Source organism: Ovis aries, chromosome 19 (assembly GCF_016772045.2).
Source record: "Ovis aries strain OAR_USU_Benz2616 breed Rambouillet chromosome 19, ARS-UI_Ramb_v3.0, whole genome shotgun sequence".
NCBI lineage: Eukaryota > Metazoa > Chordata > Mammalia > Artiodactyla > Bovidae > Ovis > Ovis aries.
In genome coordinates this window covers 50,603,392-50,624,933 of record NC_056072.1, presented here as the reverse complement: position 1 = coordinate 50,624,933, position 21,542 = coordinate 50,603,392, and the positions used below count along the sequence as shown (strand labels likewise).

Here is a 21,542-nt window from a genome sequence, read left to right as displayed (position 1 = left end):
TTTGTCTGTCTCTGCACCACACGGCAAGTTCCAGGAGAAGAGAGGCCTTGTTGGCCTTGCTCACTGCTAGGTAACCATGGTCTGCAGTGCAGCGCAGTGCCAGGCGCCCTGGAGCTCTTGGGAAAATGGGTGTTCAGTGACGCCTCACGCTTGTGCCACTGTGGCTGCTGCCGGAGCCCAACCCCCTTTTATCTCCCCATCGTGCATTTGGATCGCACCCACCACATCCTCTGTCCAGGCATCACCCCGTTATCTGGAACCCCAGACCATCTGAGTCCCCAGCACCTTCCCCAGGCATTCCCTCCACTTCTGCCAGCTGAGCGCCTGGCTCTGCGTGAGGATGCAGCATTCCCCTCACCCCCTCGGCAGGGCGATCCAGACCCCCATTCACTCACTTGTCCCTCCTGGCCAGGGGGCCTTTGGGGCGGCATGAGCCTGGTCCTCAGACCCCGGTCCTTCCTCTCCCATCAGCCACTGGCCATATGGTTCTACTCCTTTCTCTCCCTCAGCATCTCTGCCTGCACCTCTCATTACTTGCCACTTCCCTAAAGACTTTGGCATCAGAATCCCAGGCTCCCTGCCCACTCCCCTTGCTGTAAGCCAGGGAAGGAAGGAAGGGAGGAAGGAAAGAGCGCATGTTTTTCTCAGCGCCTGCTGGGCACCTGGCATTGCTCTTCTGCAGGCTGGGGTGACCCTGTTCTCTCTGCTGGCTCAGGCTAGCCTGGGCATTCTGGGTGGGGACGCAGGGCTGGGTTAGTCCCTCAGGACATTGGCCCTTCCCCTTGGGAGCAGACATCCTGGACTTTACTTATTACTCAGAGCGGTAACTCCATGTACCACGAAAAACGTGGTCACACATGTGCTCACCCACGTGTATGTGCAGTGAACTGCCCACGCACACACCAGCACCCACGCTAGTGCCCACATGCACACACAACCTTGCACACACGTGAGCACTCACACGTACCCCCACTCACACGTGTGCATGTGCACTCACAGAGCATCTCATCATCTCAGTCTGAACCACCACTCCCAGACCCACATTTTCCTTATGAGTACATCTGTCTTAATGGATTTTTTAAGCCCAAGTGGCTGAGCTTAATGCGCTAGACATGTGAACACGTGTCAGGTAGGAACACGGTCATGCCCAAGCCTGTGCTGGTTGGAGGCTGAGCCCTGGGAAAGGGAGGAGAGTAGGGAAGGGACCTCCTGGTCAAGGGCTTTTCCTGGCCAAGGGCCCCCACCTGAAAAGGACTTAGACTCCTTGGATAGGAAGTTCTGGCCTTAGGTCAGGCCCAAGGGGCCTTGCAAGAGAGCTGTCCTACAGCAGGCTGAGCTATGGGAATCAGCCCCTTGAAGCAGGAGGAAGAATGGGGTGGGGTGAGGAGGGGTGGGGAGAGGGGAGCGCCTCCTACAGGAAGCCTCCCTGGCATCTCATGTTATTGGGAAATCTCTCCCAGTGGCAGGCAAGCTCCCTGGAGGGCTGGTAGGTGAACCTTCAACTGGAGGAGTCTTGAAAGGAACTCCCAGCACCTTCCTAGCCCTCACAGTCTAAGGAAGAGGGAGGTTCAGGAACCCAAGTGCCACAAGTAGATGTTAGATTCCGCCCTCTGAGTTAGAGCCCTCAGAAGTGAAAGACAACAGAGCCACAGAGGAAAGAAAGACTGTGAAATTGGCAAACAGGGAAACTGAGCCCCCAGCCATGTGCATTTTTCTGCAACTAGGCTGAGGGGGCAGGTAGAACAATGGAACGGTGATGCTAAACGCTGGAAGGGTGGTGGGTACTCCTTGCTTTTGCAGGGTCGTTTAAGGCATGCTTCTTCCTGATGGAATCTTGAGTCTCATTTCCCATCTGGAGATGTCAGTTTTTTGTCATCTGATTTTTTTCTCAGGCCCTGTAAAGAGTTGCATCCACTAGTTAAACACTTCCTCAGCACCTTGACTGTAATAAATTTGGAATCGCCAGGCAAAGGTATTGTTCAGAGGCTTCTCTTCTGTTTTCAGGACCTGCGGTTTCCAGCGCTGCAGGTCCTTTGTTGGAAGGCAGGACTCTTTAGCGGTTGGAATAGCCCTGCCCAAGGACTAGCTCTGTGCCCTGGGCTGTAGGCGCAAGTGACAGAAGGGCAGGGGCAGGCAGGGTGGCTCTGGGAGATGAGGAGGTGGGGACCCCCCTTCTGTTGTTTCATTTAGAGCTGAAACTAAGGGCCAGAGATGACCCTCGGTCACAATTTTCTTTTACGGTTTTTGGGTCACAGGTAAGTTCTTCCTTATGGTATAGAAGCATAAAGAGCAGGCAAGCTCTTACTAGTTTAAAAAATGTTACACTAGGGGGAAAAAAGGAAAAGAGCAGGCCTTATTTCTGGACAGAGAGGTTTTTAGCATGGAAATATTACTTTGGTGTTTCTTTCTCTCCCAAAATACACAATAGATGTAGTTTTTGGATCCCATTGGCTTCCAGGAGAAGGGAGCTAAGGGTTCCTCAGGCTCGGTGGGGTTTCCCTGCTGGTCTTGGAAGAGCAGGCAGTGGGAAGCCTTAGACACTTGAGGTGTGTTCAGGCCCCACCTGGATCCCCGCGCTCGGCAGATGTTCAGCTAACTCACGTATTAATGATGTAGGCACTGGCTTATCTTACTCACAGCATTGTTTTGGCCCGTCTTCCTTCCAGTGCTTAGATCAGGGCCGGACATGAAGCAGGCCCATAGCCGTGTTTGTGGCACAGGATGTGTCCCTGGCCCTTAGGGCAGGCTGAGGGCTCAGTCCGCTGTGCTGGGTCTGAAGACAGGGCCGAAGCTTGTCAAGCTTTGTGAGCCAGAGTCCTGGCTTCTGATTGGAACGAGGGGTGAGGCCTGCCGCCTCCATTGTCACAAAGAGTTAGAGTCTCCTCTTAACTTATCTCCTGGTTTCAGCAGAATCTGGAGGCGAGCTGACAAGCGTAACATTGTCCCCTTGGTAAAAGGCTACAGTTGTAGAATTTGCTGGAGCAAGAAGCAGGGAAGGGCTGGCTCAGCTTTATGTAATGATGCCTGGCTCCTGATTAGAGCTTCCTAGCTCAGGAATCTTCCTCCTGAGCCAGAAAACTGGGACGCTTCGCAGCTCCAAGTGGTCCTCATGTGGGGTCCCGGGGCAGATGTCTGTGAACCCAGGGCTGTCTGCGGGCAGGTGCCTCTGGCTTGGGCTGGGTTAGAGCTCCTGGGCCATGCCTGGAAGCCAAGGCACTCCCAGGAGACAGGGTTGGTAAATGAGAACCAAGGGCTGGACTGGGGCCAGAGCTCTTGAGAAGGCTGTAGGAGGGGTGAAGAATTTGCCTGTCTGCCATGTGTGTCCTCAGAAAGCTGAGCCTGGGAGGGGAGTCCACGGGGGCATGTGACTGGCCTGGATGCTCTTTTGAAGGGTACCCCAGTCACCACAGGCTAGAAAGACCAGGGAGTTCTTTAAAGTTCAAATGCTGTCAATGCCTTAGGCCTTAGGACAGGAATGTGAGGGCTTAGTCCACACGAATGTCAGCATACTAGGTCCAGTCCTTATGGTGCCCAAAGGGATGGGTTCCTAAGGTGGGGCCCTTGTTTCCTCTGATGTCCCAGGTCAGGCCACCTGGAACGCCTGGGGAGAGCCTTTGAGGAGCTGCTGACCTGGGTCCCAGCTCTGGGCAGTGACTCTGGCCACTCTGCTCTGACCTGCTGCTTCTTCCCTCCCCTGGCCCTCTTGGCTCCCAGGGTGGGGCCCCCTGCTCCTGGCTCCCTCAGGAATCTCCTACTGATGCGCTGTTACCCAAGACTGATGAATAAGTGGAAATAAGACATTAGAGCACTAAAAGCAGTAACGCTCCTCCTACTGAGTTCTGCCTGAGGAAGCCAGTTCCTTTATATGCTATAGTAAAAACAATCTTTGGATCCCTTCCCCTTGGAATTTGTGGTAATTGGCTGAACCAGACATTTGTAAAAGGTAAATGATGTAAATATGACTGTTTAATTCACCTAAGATACGAAGTTGCTTTCAAGCCCTACCAGACTCATTTCCTACAAATCTTGCCTAATTGCAAGTTATTTTTCATCAGTTGATTGTAACTACCTGTGTGAACTTCGGCTTCCTTCGACTGGCAAACAGGGATTGCAACCAGACTAGATTCTGGGAGCCCCTGGCCTCCTGGGGTGCCCAGTCTGACCGAAGAGACAGACAGTGAGCAATGCCTTGCAGTGGGACAGCACTGGGACCAGGCTTGTGGGGGACACACAGGGAGGGGGACTCCAGGAGGCTTTACGCCAGAAGTCACATTGGAATGGTGCTGTTCAGCCAGCCTTCTGGGGAGCATGTGGGCATGGGTGCAGGAAAGCCTCTGGTCCCTCGGGGAGCTCCCAGGCCTCAGGCAGGGCTTACATTAGGGAATGTGTGGGCAATGCTTGAGAGACAGGATGGTGTGGAAGGTAGGAGCCTTTGGCTTGAGACCCAGACTAGGGAACAAGGTTCCTATGAACTTTTAAAAAATGAATGAACGAATAAAAACTTGTAGAGACGCACTCTGAGCTCCTGGTGCTGGCTTTATGTCCACTCACAGGCTCCTGAGGCCTGTGGCTGAGTGTTGTGGAGACCTCACCTCTGTGCTGCTGCTGTTAGCAAGGCAATTCCTTTTTGGTTCATCAGTGGTCAGAAAGGCTGAGGAGGGCCCCCCGATAGCCTCATGCCTCCCCGACCCTGACCTCAGTACACCTGTGAGGGGGCAGGGCTGAGAGCAGGAGAGAACCTGGTCTTGGCAACCAGCAGAGACTCCTTTAAAGACTGGGAGAGTAAGAATTCCCTCTGAAATGGGGCACACGTGCTGGGAGGGGAGGGAGACAGGACAGCCAAGTGAGGCATGGGAGAAAAACGTGAAAACCCCTCTTTACATTTGTGTCCTATCTCATCCTTTCAGACATTGCCAGCTGGGGAGGTGTGTTTTAGCAGTAATGTATATGCACTTAATTGGTAAATAAACAGTCACCTGTCGGGGATATGTGAACACATTTTAGTGATAGGGACTGGTGATCAAAAAGCCAGGAGGCCACTGGCCTGAAAGTGGGCAAGTCAGGAAATGTTTTCTTGTGTGAAAACTGGCCTTTTTTTTTTTTTTTTTTTAACTCAGACTTTCTCAATTTTCCCATCCCTTCTTGAGAGAAAACTCTGCGGGGCCCAGAACTAGATCCTGGTGCCCACTCTTCTGCAACCCCTGCTTCTCTGCCTGGACACATGGGGGCTACTGGGCTGTCCTAGTGGTCCTTTCTAGCCTGGGCCTTCAAGAAGTCCTTCCCCCTGCATCTCCTTGACCGTAATTGCCCGTTACAGAAAGGTCAGCCAGGGATTTATCAAAAACCTTGTTTGAAGCCTGTGGGGCTCTTCCGGCTGCTCTGACTTAGAAAAAAACAGTGTCCTTAAGTTCACTCCCCTCCTGGTGAGCAAAGACAGCTATTTATTTGTGTGAAGTATCTTTCTTTCAAATACTCAACTGGAGGCGGCAGAGGGCGGGGGTGGGGTGGGGTGTGATGCTTTAGAAGGCTGTCGTGTGGAACCCAGCCTAGTTTTCCCTGGGGACCCCACATGGTCTCTCCCCACTTTTCTGGCCAGTCTGCCCAGCATGAGCAGGCGCCCCTGAGCACACCTGCCAGGGCAGCCTGGCTCTGCCCTTAGGGACATACCTGGGGTCAGAGCATCTTCGGCCACTGGAGCTTGTTGGCCTCCTGCCTTTCTTGGGGGTTTCTGACAGAGTAGAGCCCAGCTTCTGACCAGCGCAATCTGGATTATTCCTCCTGGCAGTGGTCATGGAATGGGACAGCAGGCCTCAGGTTACTGAGGAAAATTGTGGGGGAGGCCGATGGGATGGGCCTTGTGGCGGAGGCTCCTTCCTGCTTTGCTAACCAGCTTTAAGACTTGTCTCTGATCAGTCAGTAGCCTTAAATGCTGAAAGGGAGGAGAGCTGGTGGAAATACAGCTATTTTTACATCCTCCACCTTTCGTGGCCATCTTTTAAAAATATCTAGCCTGGATAAGGAAGGCATTTTTAGTCTTCCCCTCCTTGTCTTCCAGGCACTCCTCCGTGCTTCTGCCCTCTCCCTCCTCCGCCTGCCTGTCCTCCTGTGTCTTTCCCACTTTAAGGCAGTTTCCTCTCCCCCTCCTGCTCGCCTGTCCTCATCCCGGCCCTCCCCAGGGAGCAGGGCTCCCGGAGGCTGAGGGAGGTGCACTGGCCTCCGGGGCTCTCACTGCCCATGAGCCACATCCATGAAACCAGGGCTTCCCGAGGCTGGGCTGGGTCCTGCCTGTGGACACCCGCCTCCCTCCCTTCTGTGCCCAGTGGAGACCTTTGCTAAGGAGGTTCCTCTGGAGACTTGCCTATGAACTGAACCCTTAACTCTCCCAGGTGAAAATATCTAGATTTGTCTGAATTGAACCCAAGCTCCAATCCATCTCTTGATGTCTCTTGAATGCCCCAACGGAGATCACCAATTGGACAAAACCAGCTCAACCTTGTGATTTTGCCATTTCATCCCCCAGTCTCCACCCACCAATTGGCTTCTCTCCCTGGATCCTCCAGCTCAGTCAAAAGGACCCTCCTCCCCAGACCCCAGGCCAGAATACTCCTGCTGAGCCTTCCCTCTGTCTCAGCCCCTGGACTGTCTTTTGGGCTGTCACCTTATTCTGTCTTCCGGATAGGGTTTCCCTGCTAGCTCAGCTAGAAAAGAATCAGCCTGCAATGCAGGAGACCCTGGTTTGATTCCTGGGTGAGGAAAATCCGCTGGAGGAGTGATAGGCTACCCACTCCAGTATTCTTGGGCTTCCCCCGGTGGCTCAGCTGGTAAAGAACCTGCCTGCAATGCGGGAGACCTGGGTTCGATCCTTGGTTGGGAAGATCCCCTGCAAAAGGGAAAGGCTACCCACTCCAGTATTCTGACCTGGAGAATTCCATGGACTGTATGGTCCATGGGGTCACAAAGAGTCGGACACAACTGAGCAACTTTCAGTTATTCTGTCTCCCTACCTCCACCATCTCTTTGTCACAGAGTGGAATACTTCTTGTTTGAAAAGCTTAAAGGGCCTGCCCTCCTGGCCCTTCCCATCTTGCCTCTGAATCCAGGTTGTTTGCTGCACGCTGTCTCCAGGAGCTGTTCTAAGTGCTGAGAATAGCACTGACTTACACCCTGTCATGGAGCCACCCCAGTGACTTAGTGATAAGGAACCCACTGGCCAATGCAGGAGATGCGGGTTGGATCCCTGGGTCAGAAAGAACCCCTGGAGAAGGAAATGGCAATCCATTCCAGTATTTTTGCCTGGGAAATCTAGTGGACAGAGGAGCCTGGCAGGCTACAGTCCATGCAGTTGCAAGGAGTCGGACTTGACTTAGCAACTCAACAACAGCAACACCCGGTCATGCATCTGGGTCTTTGCACGTGTTTTCTCTTCTGCCTCAATTCCCCTTTACCTGGGAATGGGGGGTGGCAGGCAGCCCATCCATGAAGACTTGGTTTAGATGCCTCCGAGTTCTCCAAGCCTTCTAAAACTCCACCCTGGACTGTGTGGACGTGTCTTGCAGTGATTTGTTTGCACATCTGGTCTCCTCTCTGGACTGGAGGCTCCCAGAAGACTGGATCCCTGTCTGATCCACTTTTTTTAAAATTTACTTTAATTAAAAATTGAGTAGATGTTTATACAGAATATAAGAATACTTATAAAATATGTATAAGATGTAAAGAATAGCAATACAATGAGCACCTGCGGGCCCACCTTCCATTTGTGAGTCGCAATCCATTCATACCATCAGCACCTATCACCCAGCCTGGAGCTGTCGTTCCAAGGGGCAGTGAATGTTTGTGAATGACTGAATGCTCGAATGCGCAAGTGACTGGAGTGTGGCTTTCTCTGTGAATCGCATTGCAGTGCTCCCCACCCCTCTACAGCCTTGCTGTGCTCACCCAGAGACAGTGCAGAAAGTGTTTTAGGACAGGACTGGTGGCCTTCTTTGACCACACTATGCGGCATGTGGGATCTTAGTTCCGCAACCAGAGATCGAACCCATGCCGCTTGCAGTGGAATCACAGTCTTAACCACTGGGCTGCCAGAGAAGTCTGAACTGATGGCCTTGGTATTGGAATCACCGCACCACCAGCAAGTTCCTTAACTTCCATGTGTGGCAGTGTTCTCATCTGTAAAACAGGCAAGTTGCATTCTACCACGTGGATTTGCCGTGAGACTTAGAGGAGTTAACATGTGACAGGTGCCTGGCACATGGTGGTGTTCAGGGTGAAGGCACGGTTGGCACGAGCACTTCTGTGCCCAGTGGAGTGTTCTGTGTGGTGGGACTGGGGGTACACAGCAAGTGGCTGGAGAGGGCTCGGGGTGTCACTCCTGCCGTTCTGCCCTGCATGAGGCCAGATCCAGGGCGGGCCAAGTGCACGCCCATCATGTGCCGTGTTTCCTCAGCTCAAACACATTTAGGGGCCACGTTTTACTGTTCTGAGTTGTGATATGAGTGCAGTCCATCCACCCAGGAGACATGTATGAGCATCCAGCGAGTGCTGGGCTCTGGGGCACCGCTGTGGAGGAAGCCCAGAGGTCCTTCCAGGACCGCAGAGGGTGCACGGGTGCAGCATGTCTAGCAATGATGAGTCGGGAGGTCTCAGTGCCCTGGAGCACAGAGAAGCCGGAGGGACGGAAGCTGCTTTTTTTTTTTTTTTAGATTTTTTTAAATATATGGACCAGTTTTAAAGTCTTTATTGAATTTGTTAGGGCCTCCCTGGTAGCTCAGCTGGTAAAGAATCTGCCTGCAATGCAGGAGACCCCAGTTCAATTCCTGGGTTGAAAAGATCCCCTGGAGAAGGGAAAGGCTACCCACTCCAGTATTCTTGGGCTTCCCTGGTGGCTCAGATGGTAAAGAATGGGCTTGAATTTATTACAATATTGCTTCTGTTTTATATTTTGGTTTTTTGGCCTCCCCCACCAGGAATTGAACCCACACCCCTGGCACAGGAAGGTGAAGTCTTAACCCTTGGATGGCCAGGGAAATCTGGAAGCTGCATTTTTTAATAGGTTGGTCTGCAAAAGAGTCCCCACAACAATGCCACCAGAGCCAAGACCCTCTCTGTATCTGCTCCCCTTCTGCCGGTCCCGCTCCTGTCTCTGGGCATTTGTATCTACATGCACTGTCTCGAGTGTGCATGCAAGTGCCAGCAGGTGCCAACTTCCAGAGACAGGAGCGGGCCTGGCGGAAGCAGAGCAGACCCAGGGCGAGAGAGAGAGTAGGAGGCTAGGGGGAAAGGGCCCGAACCTCACGGGACCTCACAGGCTGTTACAAAGCCTTTGGTTCTTCCTGTGGGAGAGAAAGGAGGGTTTAAGCAGACAAGGGAAGCGGTTTGATTCATGTGTATAAAGGGTTATCCCGGCTGCCGCACAGAGAAGACCGTAGATGGGCGAGAGAGACCAGCCCAGCTTGTGCAAAACTGGAGAGCAGAGGGCACCGTGACTTGAACCAGCTGGAGCGAAGAGGCAGTGGGGGTGTCCAGACACTGAAGCCCAAGATTTACTGATGACTGATAAGGCCTGAGAGGAGAAGGAGTCAGAGTCTCCAAGGGGAAGACGGGGAGGAGCACGTGTGTGGGCAGATCAGGGGCTCAGCTTGGGCACGCCACGTCCAAGGTGTCTGTAAGACATCTCGGTGAAGACATGGGGTCGGCAGTGAGGAGAGGGGAGTTCTGGGCCAGACACACATTTGCAGTTACCAGCGGGGAGTAGGAGATAAAGCCTTGAGCCTTAGGGAGCTGTGGGCTCAGAAAGCCCCGTGTGCACAAAGGCTGAGTCCCTGCAATGTCGGAAGTGGAATTCTGGGTTTGGGAAATGAGGAAGCACCTGCAGAAGAGCTCAGAACAGCGTGACCAGGAGGGAGGAGGCCGCCTGGCAGAGGGTGGTGTTCCCAGAAGAAGCTGAGAGTTTCTTTCGGGAGAGAGGGAGGCCTTAGCGCTGTCGGGTCAGGGGATGATCAGGTGAGAGGAGGAACCTAGAAGCGACTTTCGGATTTGATGCTGTGGAGGTCACCAGTGACTATGACCTGAGTGACTTCTGTGGAAAGATGGGCGGAGCCAGGTGGCCCGGTTGAGAGGAAGGGAGGAGTGGGGCTGGAGGCCAAGAGTGGAGGCCACTCTTTCAAGGAGATTTTCTGTAAGAGCAGCAGAGAAATGAGGTAGTAACTGAAGGGGAATGTGGGCCCAATTCCCTTTTTCTTTTTCAAGATGGGAGAAGCATCTTTGTATGGGCATTGAAATCATCAAATAGAGAGGTAAACAAGGACGATGAAGGAGAGGGGAGAATTTATGAAGGTGAGAAGCGGGCCTTGGGAGCAGGAGACTGGTAAACACAGGGACAGTTGTTGAGAGGCCTTAGTTGTTCAAATTCCCCTCCAGCCGCTCCCACTTCCCCAGCAAGACGGTGGACAGGTTGCCAGCAGCAGTGAGCAGAGGGAAGCTGCTGACAGCCTGGAGGTCAAGGAGAAGGTGTGAGGAGTCAGGAGACAGGGGAATCAGGGTCCCGGGTGTGTATCGCGATTGCCGGGTGTTGGCTGCAGCCACCGCGTGGTGTGCGGACATACATCGGGCCTGTGTACAGGGGGCGCTGGCCTCGCCACACAGGCTCTGCTGGTGCAGAGGGCTCTGCTTGTTTGTCTGTTGCCACCACAGCTGAGTTGAAAGTTAACCTGAATTTGGATCCCTGGTGGTCACATACAGTGTCCCCGAAAGACTGCATTTCACCGCAGCATTGAATTAAAAAGTCACTGTGTACACAAAAGATTGCATGTCACACACCATGCAAAACAAACACAGTAGAAATTGCTTACTTTTTCTCAGAAGAAACCACGGACCTTGCCCAGCCTGGAAACAGGGTTCTGGTCCCTTTGCATGTTATAAAGGGCTCTCCATAGCTTCTGATGAGCCTTCAAGGGCTGCTGTTTAGATTCCAGCCCCAAGTAATTTAAGATATGGAACGATGAATTTAACCAATTGGGATTATTTCTTTATGACACCTAGAAATTAGTCTACTGAAAGGCCCTGGAGCCCTTTGGGCCTAGAGATGGCTGCAGCCACCACCAATCGCCACATTGCATTAGGCCTCACAGCTGGTGGCAAAGGTGACTTCCAGAGGGCTAGACTCAGGCTCTGCCCATCCAAAGTGGCCAGTCTGTGAGACTGGATGGATGGGTGTGTGCTGTGTTGGCTGACAGACAGTTAACAGTGTCCTTTTTCTTTTTCCTGGAAGAGTCTTTATTAGACCGAGGGTATGTCTCCTCCCTGGCAGTTCCTTGGAAGGGAGGAAGGACCGTAGAGTGTCTTAGAGTGGGTCTCCTGGCAGGTTCTGTGTCTCCTCTCTAAAATGGCTTTACCTAAGACAGCCTACCAAGGGCTCCTGAATCTTTTTGGCAAGCAGATGTCGTTCACATAAGGGCAGCAGACTTAAGAGTCTCCTCCTGTTAGTCAGACCCTACAAGGACCGGGAGCACAGGGGCCGAAGGGGCCAGGCCAGGATGCTCCACAGGCAGCTGTGGCCAGGCCTCTGCAGTGACTTTCAGCCAGGCTGCCCTGTTGCCTGGGTGCCAGCATCCACCCAAATGAATACACACTGAAGCAAGTATAAAATGTCACGGAAGCAGTGTGAAGTCTTGCCTTTGGCTTTCTGTATGTGGCTTTCTTCAAACTGGAAAACTGGGAGGGGGGTCAAACCAGAAGGAATGTGGGGCATTGAGTTTAGCCTCATGGTTTGCCTTCTACTCAGCTCTGATGGCTCTGCTGTAGCTGGGCCATGTCAGATGGAGGTGGGGGTCAGGCATATTGAACTCCCCTCGATGGTTCCTCAAGCCCTGGATCCTAGAGTTCTGGCCCTGTCCTTTCTTACATTAGCAGAAAAGTAACAAACACATCACCCATCTTGATGGACTTGGTCTGGCATTAGACCTGCTGGAAGACCACCAGAAGGAAGGCTCCATTGTCCCTGCTGGAGGTAGCATTAGCTGGGCCTTCGAGGGCCTCCCCGGCTTACCTCCAGCTGCCCGATATTGGCCTCTGAAGCAGATAAGCCAGAACATAACAGATCTACCAGAGCAGTTGATATAAACTAGCTGCATGTTGAAATCACCTAGGGAGGAAAAAAATACTAATGCCAGGGTCCTGCCCTCACAGATATTGATGTAATTTGTCTGGTGTGCAGTCTAAGAGTCAGAAATGTTAAAATCAGTCTAGGTGTTACTCATATATAGTTTAGACCCTTGGTTCTCAAAGTGTGGTCTGCAGACCATAGTGGAGGCATCACCTTAAAGATTGTAAAAATGCAGACTATACCGCAGACCTACTGAATCAGACTCTGCATTTTAGGGGATGCAGAAGGGGACATTCCTGAGCCGACCGCATGGCCTGGTGCTGATGGCTCAGGTGGGGACACTTGTCAGGGCCCAGCATGGAGCACAGTTAGCACTGGGCTGGTGGAAGGCTGTGCTAATGGCACCGGCTGGCAGAGGGGGGTGGTGAGGGCACCTGGCAGCCACCTGGGTTGGTGGAGACCTCTGCAGGTGACTTTTCTAACCTTGTCATTTTCAATGTCATTTCAGCGTTCCCCGGAGACTGGACCCTAAGGAGCCCCTGGGTAGCCAGAGAGCAGCTTCCCCAACCCCGAAGCAGCCTTCTGCTACCACTCCCGGCCGTGAGAGCCCCCGGGAGCCGAGGGCACAGGGCCCTGAAGGCCAGGAGGCCGATGGCCCCCGCAGGACGCTGCAGGTAGACAGCAGGACGCAGAGATCAGGGCGGTCCCCCTCTGTGTCACCAGACAGAGGCAGCACCCCCACATCACCCTACTCCGTCCCCCAGATCGCCCCCCTTCCCAGCAGCACGCTGTGTCCCATATGTAAGACCTCGGACCTCACGTCGACCCCCAGCCAGCCAAACTTCAACACCTGCACCCAGTGTCACAACAAGGTCTGCAACCAGTGTGGGTTCAACCCCAACCCTCACCTCACCCAGGTAATCACCTCTGCGCCGGCTTCCCCCAACCCCACCTGCCTTCCCAGGCCTCCCCGGTTCCCTTTCTCTTCCTGGTTATTTCCCTTGGCCGCCAGCCCCTGCGTCTTCCTTGGGCTGGGATTCTGGCTCCCAGGTGTGGAAGTAGAGAGCAAGTCCTGGTCCCAGATCTCCGGAGGGGCTGATTACTGTGCCTCCTGAAAGCTTGGGCTCAGTCCTGTTTAGAAGGTGCTTTCCTATCTGCTCCAAGTCCGACCTGGAAAAATGCTCTAGGGAGGCCAAACAGAGCCTTACAGATAGCTTTTCCCATGGGTGCACACTTGAAGAGGGTCATGAGCAGCCTCAGGACCCAAAGAGAGGCAAATCTCCTTGACCCCCGGCCAGCCTCCCTCCAGTGGGTCCTGGAGAGGGGAGCAGGGGAGGGGAACAGGTGTTAAGGGAGGCAGGAGACTGGGCTCCTGGAAGAGCCTTTGTGTCCCAATTCAGTTAGCTGGGGCCTGAGGGGGCGGAGCAGCTCCCTTTCCCGGGTGAGGAGCCAGGATTCACATGGCGACAGTGTCCTGCCCTCACCGCGAGGCCACTGGAAGGCCATTTCCATGAGATTGGCCCCCTTTCTGCCCTAGAGGACCCAGGGTCCCCAGCCCCACCCTGGCTGTGTTGGGATGCTCTGAATTGCTGTGGAGTGCTCAGCCAAGCCCAGGAGGCTCTCCTAGGTGCCCTGGAGGCCAGGTGCTCCAGTATACTAGCTGGGGCCCATGCCTCTGAAATGAGTGGCTCCCTCCCTCCCTGCTGCGGTAACCCCCGGAAGTCTCTGGTTGTCCCCCCAGAGCTCTGCTCTTGGGTTGGTTGGAGCGTGGTGACTGTGTGGCTGTGGCTGCAGCTGGGATTAGCAGTAGCAGGAGCCGTTTGGACCACGTGGGTGGGGGAGGGCTGAGTGAGAATCGTTCACAGGTCGGGGTCTATTTGTGACATGAGGTGCTGTGGGTGTGGGACGTGTGGTTTGCGAGAGGTAAGTGTGAGATTCCGAGGAAGGAGCTGCCGGTGTGGGGAGATGACTCAGTGCGTTTGGAGTCGCTCCTGGAGTGTGGGGGCTTCCTGCGGAGGCGTGCACACTCGTGATTATTACATCTGTGATTAGAAACGGCCCGTCCCTGCGCTGATCAGTTAGATAAGTGTTGCTCCATAGTATCTAGAGCACTGTGATGAAGGCCAGGGAAGCTCACCTGTGATCCTGCTGCCGAGAAGCCAGAAGCACCCAGCCTCACAGGAGCAGGGGGTTTGGCAGGCAGGGATGAGAGGCCACTGTGGGAATTCCGCCCCCATCTTATGCTGGCCCTGCACCCTGGGATCCAGCCTCCAGAGATGCTCATAGAGCAGCAGGACCTGAATGACGCTGGGTGGGGTGGGTGGAGATCAAGCGAGAGCCACACATGGCAGCACCAGTTTCCCGGTGGGCCTCCCAGCCTTTCCCCCACACCAAAGACCTTCATTGAGCAGGGAGGGGAGCCAGCCTCGGGCCGCGCCTGGAAAAACAGCAGAGTGGGAGGGCCTGGCGACACTCGGTCCATCTGCCTCATTGTGCTGGGAGGAGCCGAGGCTCAGGGCCAGGAGGAAAGGGGCCGCCAACTTAATGCAGAGGAAGAGCAGGCCTTCGGCTCAGGTCCTTCACGGCACGTCCAGGCGGGCGCTCCGAGACGGGGCTGTTACTGGCTGCCTTCCCCAGACCTGCTTTCACGGAATGTTAGGGGCTGCAGTTATGGCACCCAGTTTGGGAAATGCTGACCATTCTCCAGGTGCTCACCTGACAGGGTCCGAACATTTCTCTCCAGCCCCAGGAGACCCTCCCAGTGAGGATTCACTAACCAGGAGCCCAGAGGTGTTCACATTTAAGTCTGTCCAGTGCCCGGTGATGGGGACACAACAAGAAGGCTGTTCTCCACCTGGATGTGGGTTCCTACACAAGCACCCTAACCCTCTGAATGTCGCATTTCTCTCGGGGAGAAGCAGGCTGTGGGTGCCAGCCTCGGTGGCTTTGCCGATGCCCCAGGCCTGCTCCGCCCTGTTAGCCACCTTTCTGCTCTTCAGTGACTGCGCATTCAGGCCTGCCACCCCTTTCTCCTCCAGGACAGAGACACCTGTTCTGATAGCTGGACGAAGCAGACAGGTGTGGCCGTGGGCCAGCAAATGGAGGGGAACGGTGAGGTTGGGCTGGGAGCCACTCCTGGAGACGACGAGCCATGCCTTGTCTGTCAGCCCCATCGGGGGCTTCCTTGCCCCGCTTGGAGCTGCCCCAGTGGCGCATCCTGGCTTGGAACTCCTCCAGAGGAGTTCGTCCTCACCCCAGGAACAGCACCACGGGAGTGAGTGCTGTGCGGAGGCAGGGTTGACTGCACGCCTGCGCGTCTCACTCTGATCAGCAGAATCCTCCTGGAGCACCACCACCCAAAATGAGCCTGCAGCCTACACCTGGGGGCGCTCACCCTCTGCCCCTGTGGGTACAGCAGGGCTGCCGCCTCCTCCTCAGTCTTCCAGGTCCAGGAACTCGTGTGCCTTCCACCTCTCTTGCTCTAGTCAGAATCACTCATAAGCCCCCTCTAAGAAAACTACAGAAACATGATCACGGTCTTTCTTCACCTGTTCCAAGGTCTAGACGTTGTCGAAACCAAGCTACCCATCACCCCATCACCCCACCCTCACCCCCATGGCAAACCTTGGGCTTAAGTACATACCCAGGGTGGGTGGTGTGGAGAAGGAAGGGAGAGATGCAGTGGCCACAAGCCTCTTCCTCTCCTGCCTGCATCCCACTCTTTCCGGCGGCGAGGGCCGGGCCACCAGATGGCCCGGGGGTGGTGCTGTGAGTGCAGCCCGGATCCCTCTGCCGCAGCCTCCAGCCTTGCCCCCTTCCCTCCGCTCCCTCCTGGTCGTCTTACTACCTGCCCAGACCGTGAGGAAAGAGGAGCAGGTGTTAGAAGGACATGGATCAGCGGTGGGCTGAGGAGTGGCTAAGGTGTCTTCCTCTCTTCCTGGGCCCAGCCCTCCCTGTTCCACCTCCAAACAGAGGAAATGTGAAAGGACCTCTAGGTGGCCTTTGTCCCTTCTGGGTGGGTTTGCTTCGCAGTAGCCACTTTGACCCAAACCATCTCTGAATCAGTGGGGAAATGCCCTGAAGCTTCAGCCAGCCCTGGGCAGCTAGCCCTACCAGCCCCTACTCCCAGGAGCTGGGCCTCTCGGCCATCTCACTTGGATCACTGTGAGGTGGAGGCTAGAGTCACTGGGGGCAGACCGATGAGGCTGCTGTACAGGAGAGGGGGTTTTTCACTGCTGCAGCCATCAGGTGTGGCACGCCTAACTTTAGCTATGAGAGGGGGCTGTAAAATTATCTGAGAATGAATATATAGTGCAGAGAAGATAGGCCTGGGAGGGAGGGGGGCCATCTGGTGTAGAACCGGCGGAGTTGAGGCCTCTTGGGAGGTGGAGAATTCTCTCCCTTCCATGGAGCTTCAGGCTAGTGAGGCCTTCCCACCCGAAGCAGCAATTGGGTTCAGCCTCCACTACCCAAATCCTGGCCTCAGATGCTAGGCAGGTTCTGAGGGCCTTTCTCAGGGTCCTGACCTGATGACACGGACCTCCCCTGTGGGCCAGGCCTGGCTGAACAGGCTCTGGATCAACGTGCCGTGCCTTGTGGGACCCTGTGGTGCCCACCTCTAGGTCAACGAGTTGACAGGGGAAGCAAGTTAGTGGCAGACTTGGGACAGTCAGCTGCTGGATGAGGCAGGTGACGTGTCTGATGCCATGGGCAGTGTGAGGGCACAGGCCCGCCCCCGTCCCTGGCCCACAGTGGGCTGCTTGCCTCCAGTCACGGCCTGGCCCATGACTCACAGCCCAGAAGAGCATGGCATCATGCTGGCCAGTGGGGCCCTCCCAGGACCCTCTGGACTTGGCACCAGCAGGGAGGGCTCATTTATAACCTGCTTCTGTGATGTTTCAGCTTGTACCAGAATGGAAAAAGGCGTGAATGCAGCATCAGGCATGATGTCAGTGCAGTGATCCGACACACAGCCTGCCTGCTCTCCCTGGGAGGGCTGGGCTCCAAGGCAAGCCGCTGCTCTCCGCAGGAAGGCAGGCCACGTGACATGTGCCACCCTCCTTCCTCCTTGCTGGTGGTGCCGTGGAAGGGGATGCTGCGGGAGCACACGTTACTGCTGGGGGCCCAGAGCTTCCTGGCAGCCCTGGAGGTGACAGCGCGGCAGGCCCCACCCTGGGCAGCCTTCTTTGGGGCCAAATATCCACATGCAAGGCTGGATTCTACCCTCTGGGGCTGAGACACAGGGCGGCAGGTGCATTGCCACCAGTGTCCCTGTGAGAACGATAGAAAAGCCCCTCCCGAAAGGTGTCCCCACTCCCCTTCCTGCCCCAGAGCCCCGTGGAGGGAGAGGCCACGCAGACATGCAGTTCCCAGGGCCCCCCGCCTCCGGCTCCTGGAGGGTGGCATCACCTCCATTCCCCTGCTGTGCACTGAATGGTGCGAGGAAGGTAGCGGCTGAGAAGGCTCTCCCGGGGAGGACGTCCCTTCAGAGCCCACGGGGCTTGCTCTGCTCACCCTCAAGCCGGCTCCTGCAGCACAGGCACTGCCTCCCTGCTGGAAGCCACTTTCCTAGAGCCTCTGCTTCCCCGCCTCCCGACCAGCACACTGCCCTGTGCCTCCCCACCCCCGCTGCTGCTCAGGCCCCCACTGCGTGGGGTGCAAGGGCCTTTGCACCTCTGAGATGGCAGGATGGGCCCCTGCTTTCAAGAAGGATCAGCCACCACCTGGCAGAGCCATCTACCTGGTAGCTGGAGCCCTGGGAGGTCCCCTTAGCTCCACCTCTGGGTCTTAGGACGGGAGATCTGTGACTGGCACATTTCCCAGCCGAGTGCCAAGTTAGGCTTACAGAGATATCTGAAAACAAGGTTCTAAAAGAGGTCCTCTGTCACACTGATGGAAGGCCTGCCCTCTGATTCTAGTGGGCAGTAGGCTAGGAGGGTGCCCAGGAGCCACAGACACGGTCCAGCCAAGGAAGACTCTCGCTGTGGTTGGTCCTGGAGTCTGGGGACCTGCCCCAGGCCTGGTCATGGATCCATGGCCTAGGTGGGCTGGTGATGCACAGCCATCTCCCTGCCCAACCAGTGGGCCACCCCCATGTCCCTAATGTGGGATAAGGACCTTGGAGTAGGGAGGAAGAGGCTGAGGATGACCCCCTCCCAGCAGGCTCCCAGGGGTCCATGGAGGAGCCAGAGAGGGGAGTCTTACGGATTCCGAGATTTCCCCAGCCAGCATCCTCCCCAGGAGGCCTGTATGCTGGTCCTCTCGGCCCAGGCCTGGGAGGGGCTGGGAGAGGGCACAGTGCAGGCTCCTCGCCGTCTGGAAGATGCTAGATAGAAATAGCTGCTCCCATCTGGGAGATGACTCACTGAGGGGCGTTTTAGCCGTTTCTTGGTGAGGTTCTATTTTAGGTGAGACGCCTGTGACAGCCTGGGTGCTGGGGGCTGGATAAGGGAAGCTTCTGGTGGTGAGTGCAGGAGTTTTAGCACAGGCCCTTGTTGACCCCTTGTTGATCCGGGACCCAAAATGGGGTCTCCCTGAAGTCTCAGAATCAAAGGGTCTCACCTCCCAGATTCCTCTTCTTCGGAAGTCCCACCTCAGGGCATGCTTCAGAGATAAGACCTTGGGTGTGAGCGGCATACGCACCTCAGGAACTGAGTCTGTGGCTTCCGCCCTGGGCCAGGGCCTTGGCACCCCACTCAGGAGGGTGATCATCTCTGGGTCTCTTTAAGGATTAGCCCAAACAGCTCGCCTCTTGGAGCTCCTACTTTGGACAAAAGTGAACCCTGACACCCCTACCAAATATGACTTCTTTAAAGGAGTCTTGGAGCTGAGTCCCAAGGACACACATTGTCTTCTCTGTGGCTTTCTCTGTCCAAAAGTATACAGAGTTGCCTTGGGTCTTCAAAGCACTTAGGTGAGTTCACAGTTCCCAGCTTGGGGCGGGGCAGTTCACACCCCAGTGCTGTGGCATTGCTGATCTGATGGTTTCGAGAGCTGGGCTTGGTCTTTGAGTTTCTCGAGGGCAGCTTCTAGACCTCTGACTTGACTTGCATGAGGCTCAGTGGCCTGCAGAAGAGGTAGACATGTGAAAGGCACTGGGCTCCAGGCTGCAGCTCAGGAGCTGGGCAGGGCTGGCAGGGCCAGTCTCCCCAGCAGCACCGCTTCCTAGCCGGGTAACCGCAAGAGCCAGAGGCTAAATCATATTAGACCTTGGTTTTTCTCTACTGTGAAAACAAAATGAAAAAATGCCTGCAAACATGCCCTGCATGATGCAGGGCACCATGGGGTAATCACCAAAGCGCATGCTTCTCCCCTGTCTCGGAGGCTACTCTTGGTTTCATGGCAAGACAGCCAAGCCCAGGCTCCCAAACTCCAAGTCAGCCACAGTGGCGGCCATACAGCCTTGTGACCTCAAGGCAGAGAGCAGGGCCAGAGGTACCTACTGAGGATGGGCAGAAGGGGCTTTCTGCCCCAGGGACCAGACTGGACCTTTCCCTGGCAACTAGGCTACTGTGTTGCTTTCAAAGACTCGTTGCAACCATGGATGAGCAGACTTGTCCTCTGCCTTGGCTCAGGTTGAGGAGGAGGAGCTCCTTTCACACCGTGGGATGCTGAATCTCCAGTCTCGTGGCTGTAGCCTTGTAAGAGCCATGCCCCCATTAGTAGGTTATCAGGCTTCATCCCCCAGCAAGATTCTGGAGTAAGCCCTACTCTGTGCCAGGCACCATACACTGTCCCTGGACCACCTCAGTAAGAGCTCATGCGCGGGGCAAGGAGACACCCAGAGGAATAAAGTAGCATAAGCTTTGGCAAAGAACAAGTACCATGAAGACAAACTGGGTGGTTAGCTACGGAGTGCTTCGGAGGGATTTTCAGTCATATGGCCAGGAAGGGCCCTGATGGGGAAGTGATCCTGGCTGAGACATGTGCAGATAGCTGGCTCCGGGGCTGAGGAAAGAGTGAATGAAAGGCCTGGTTATGGAAGAGAGCTCAAAGGATCACTTGGTAGAAGAGGAGGCCCGAGGTGAGAGGGCAGGAAAGGGGGACAGAGAGAGGCATAGGCTGGAGTAGATTGGGGGCCTCCCAGATCACAGTAGAGTTCCCATGGTAAGTGAGGGGAGAGTCCACTAGAGGGCTTTGAGCCTGTAAGTGACATGCTCTGATTTATATTTGGATTTTGAGAGGAAGATGATATTGGCTCGTGTAACTGGGAGTCTGAGAGTAGATTTAAGACAGAGCTGAATCCAGGAAATTAAATGAAGCCATGGGGTCTGCTCATTTCTCCTGTCTTGGCTCCATTTCTGTCTCTTCACTTCATTCTTAGCGCCTCTCTGCACGCTGGGCAAGAAGGCTCCTGCCCACTCCACCGCTACGTCCTTCTGATGAGTAACCCTATCTCCTACGGTTCATTCACCCTGAAACATGGAAGGGCTCTGATTGGCCCTGTTTGCAAGGTCATGTGCCCATCCCTGCAACCCCGGCTGAAACCAGTGATTGGCCCAACCCAGTTGTGAGCCCCCTCTCCTTGGGAAGGAGTTAATGACAGAGAGAAACGACACATCCATCATGTGAACAGCAGCAGGTGCCTTGTTTAGTCTGGAGGCACAAAGTATCCCATTTTCTTTAAAAAAAATTTGTCTTCCTTAAGAAAGCAAAAGATTTTTTCATTCAGTTTACGTCACTCAGGTCGCATCACTTTGCCCTCATTTACTTCGCTCTCAAGATGTTTCATTTGTATCTTTTCTCCTCAGCAAGACTCTGAGCTCCTTGAGGACAGGGATCATGGTTTCTTTTTTTTTTGCCTCCCTCTCCCAGCTGCTGCTCTTCACTCCTTTATTCATTCTGCAGGTTTTTATTGAGTGCCTGTTGCATACCAGGCACTTGTTTTGGGGCCATGCGGTCTATCCTGATACACGTTTTAAAAGATCACTCTGCTGCCCTGTGGGCTCTGGAGAAGACAATGGCGACCCACTCCGGTACTCTTGCCTGGAAAATCCCATGGATGGAGGAGCATGGTGGGCTGCAGTCCATGGGGTCGCTAAGAGTCGGACACGACTGAGCGACTTCCCTTTCACTTTTCACTTTCATGCATTGGAGAAGGAAATGGCAACCCACTCCAGTGTTCTTGCCTGGAGCATCCCAGGGACGGGGGAGCCTGGTGGGCTGCCGTCTCTGGGGTTGCACAGAGTCGGACAAGACTGAAGCGACTTAGCAGCAGCAGCAGCAGCAGCAGCAGGGGCCCTGTGGGAGTGACCTGAAGGGGGCAGCAGGGGAAGGAGAGTGAGCAGTTGGAGGCTATTCTTAGGTGGCTCTAGTGGTAAAGAATCTGCCTGCCAATGCAGGAGACGCAGGAGACGTGGGTTTGATTCCTGGGTCGGAAAGATCGTTTGGAGAAGGAAATGGCAACCCACTCCAATATTCTTGCCTGGAGAATCCCATGGAT

General features: G+C 54.9%; 1 protein-coding gene across 1 annotated transcript in view; it reads left to right on the top strand.

Moving 5' to 3' along the window:
- The window catches only part of BSN (bassoon presynaptic cytomatrix protein), a 78,187-nt gene that overhangs the window by 26,867 nt on the left and 29,778 nt on the right, over positions 1-21,542 (top strand). The window contains exon 2 of the mRNA XM_042236202.2: positions 12,609-13,017. Within this exon, the coding sequence (XP_042092136.1) occupies positions 12,609-13,017 (409 nt within the window). The remainder of the gene's footprint in view (positions 1-12,608; positions 13,018-21,542) is intronic.